Source organism: Protobothrops mucrosquamatus, unplaced genomic scaffold (assembly GCF_001527695.2).
Source record: "Protobothrops mucrosquamatus isolate PMUCROS unplaced genomic scaffold, P.Mucros_1.0 scaffold7441, whole genome shotgun sequence".
Lineage (NCBI taxonomy): Eukaryota > Metazoa > Chordata > Lepidosauria > Squamata > Viperidae > Protobothrops > Protobothrops mucrosquamatus.
Genome location: NW_015393242.1, coordinates 2,747 through 3,998, shown reverse-complemented (window position 1 = coordinate 3,998; position 1,252 = coordinate 2,747). Strand labels below are relative to the sequence as shown.

The 1,252-nt window shown below is 40.6% G+C and overlaps 1 protein-coding gene across 1 annotated transcript in view; it reads right to left on the bottom strand.

Annotated features, from left to right (window-relative positions):
* The window catches only part of CHORDC1 (cysteine and histidine rich domain containing 1), a gene marked incomplete at its 5' end in the record, with an annotated part of 13,703 nt that extends 12,457 nt beyond the window's left edge, over window positions 1-1,246 (bottom strand). Inside the window, 2 exons of the mRNA XM_015829874.1 lie at window positions 931-989; window positions 1,240-1,246. Coding sequence (XP_015685360.1) covers window positions 931-989; window positions 1,240-1,246 — 66 coding nt within the window. The remainder of the gene's footprint in view (window positions 1-930; window positions 990-1,239) is intronic.
* Between the last annotated feature and the right edge of the window lie 6 nt (window positions 1,247-1,252).

The following is a 1,252-nucleotide window of genomic DNA, read 5'->3' as shown; positions in this document are numbered from 1 at the left end:
GATGTCAGCGGATGCCGACGAAAGCTAGGCACTTTTATTGATTTCTATGTATTTTAAAGGTTTTTAATATTCTTAAGAACTTTTATCTCTAAATTATTATTATTAAATTATTTATTCCCTGGTGCTCACGTCTATTGACTGACTTTGAACATGGATATACCCGGGGATCACATTTTTAAAGTAATTTCGGATATATACACACATATATATATACATGTCTTGGCGTATTCGGGTCTTTTCCCGTGTAAGATTGAGAGTATCTTGGCGACGTTTCGACGAGGTCCCACTCGTCCTCTTCAGGCTGGGGTCTTTGGCTTCGTGCTTGTGCGAGCAAAGTGTGATTGGAGCTGTCGTCTCTCTATAAATATTGGTGGGGTGTGTGTGGAGTGCTGGCTTAGTTGCTGGCTTATTGCCACAAAAAATAACAGCCAACCAATCCACACAGCCAACCAATCCACCTACAGCATCTAAGCCAGCACTCCACCCACCCCCACCAATATTTATAGAGAGACAGCAGCTCCAATCACACTTTGCTTGCACAAGCACCAAGCCGAAGACCCCAGCCTGAAGATGACAAGTGGGACCTCGTTGAAACGTTGCCAAGATACTCTCAATCTTACACGGGAAAAGACCCGAATACACCAAGACCTATACACACACACACACATGCAGGTCTTGGCATATTCGGGTCTTTTCCCGTGTAAGATTGAGAGTATCTTGGCGACGTTTCGACGAGGTCCCACTCGTCATCTTCAGCACTCACCAACATATTACACATACATATCACACAAACAAAATATTACACACACACAAACTTATTCATGGAACATATTGTTCTAACATTAGTTGGCAGGTCTGTACTAAAAAAAAACCACTTGAAATAAAACAGAAGGTCTACTGTGTTGTTTAAGTAAGATTTAAGATATTTACCTTTGAACAGCCTGCATTTTTGCACGTAGTCCCAATCTTTATCTCATCACCATCATCTTCTGTAAAATAAGAACTCTCTTTAGAATGTTTCTAAGTTTTCATGCTTAAAAGAAATTTTTTTTGGGGGGGGGGAAGGATTGGGATGCACAAGAGATCAGAGAAGCACTCGTACTGAGTATTTTGTGCACAGGATGTTTGCTTTTCAAACATGAAAACACCGTGCACACTGTACGAATGGAGTATAATAATAATAATGGACACAACACATTCTCTGGTAAAAACCCCGTGGAATGTTACTAAGCTACATACCCTTTTTTATTTC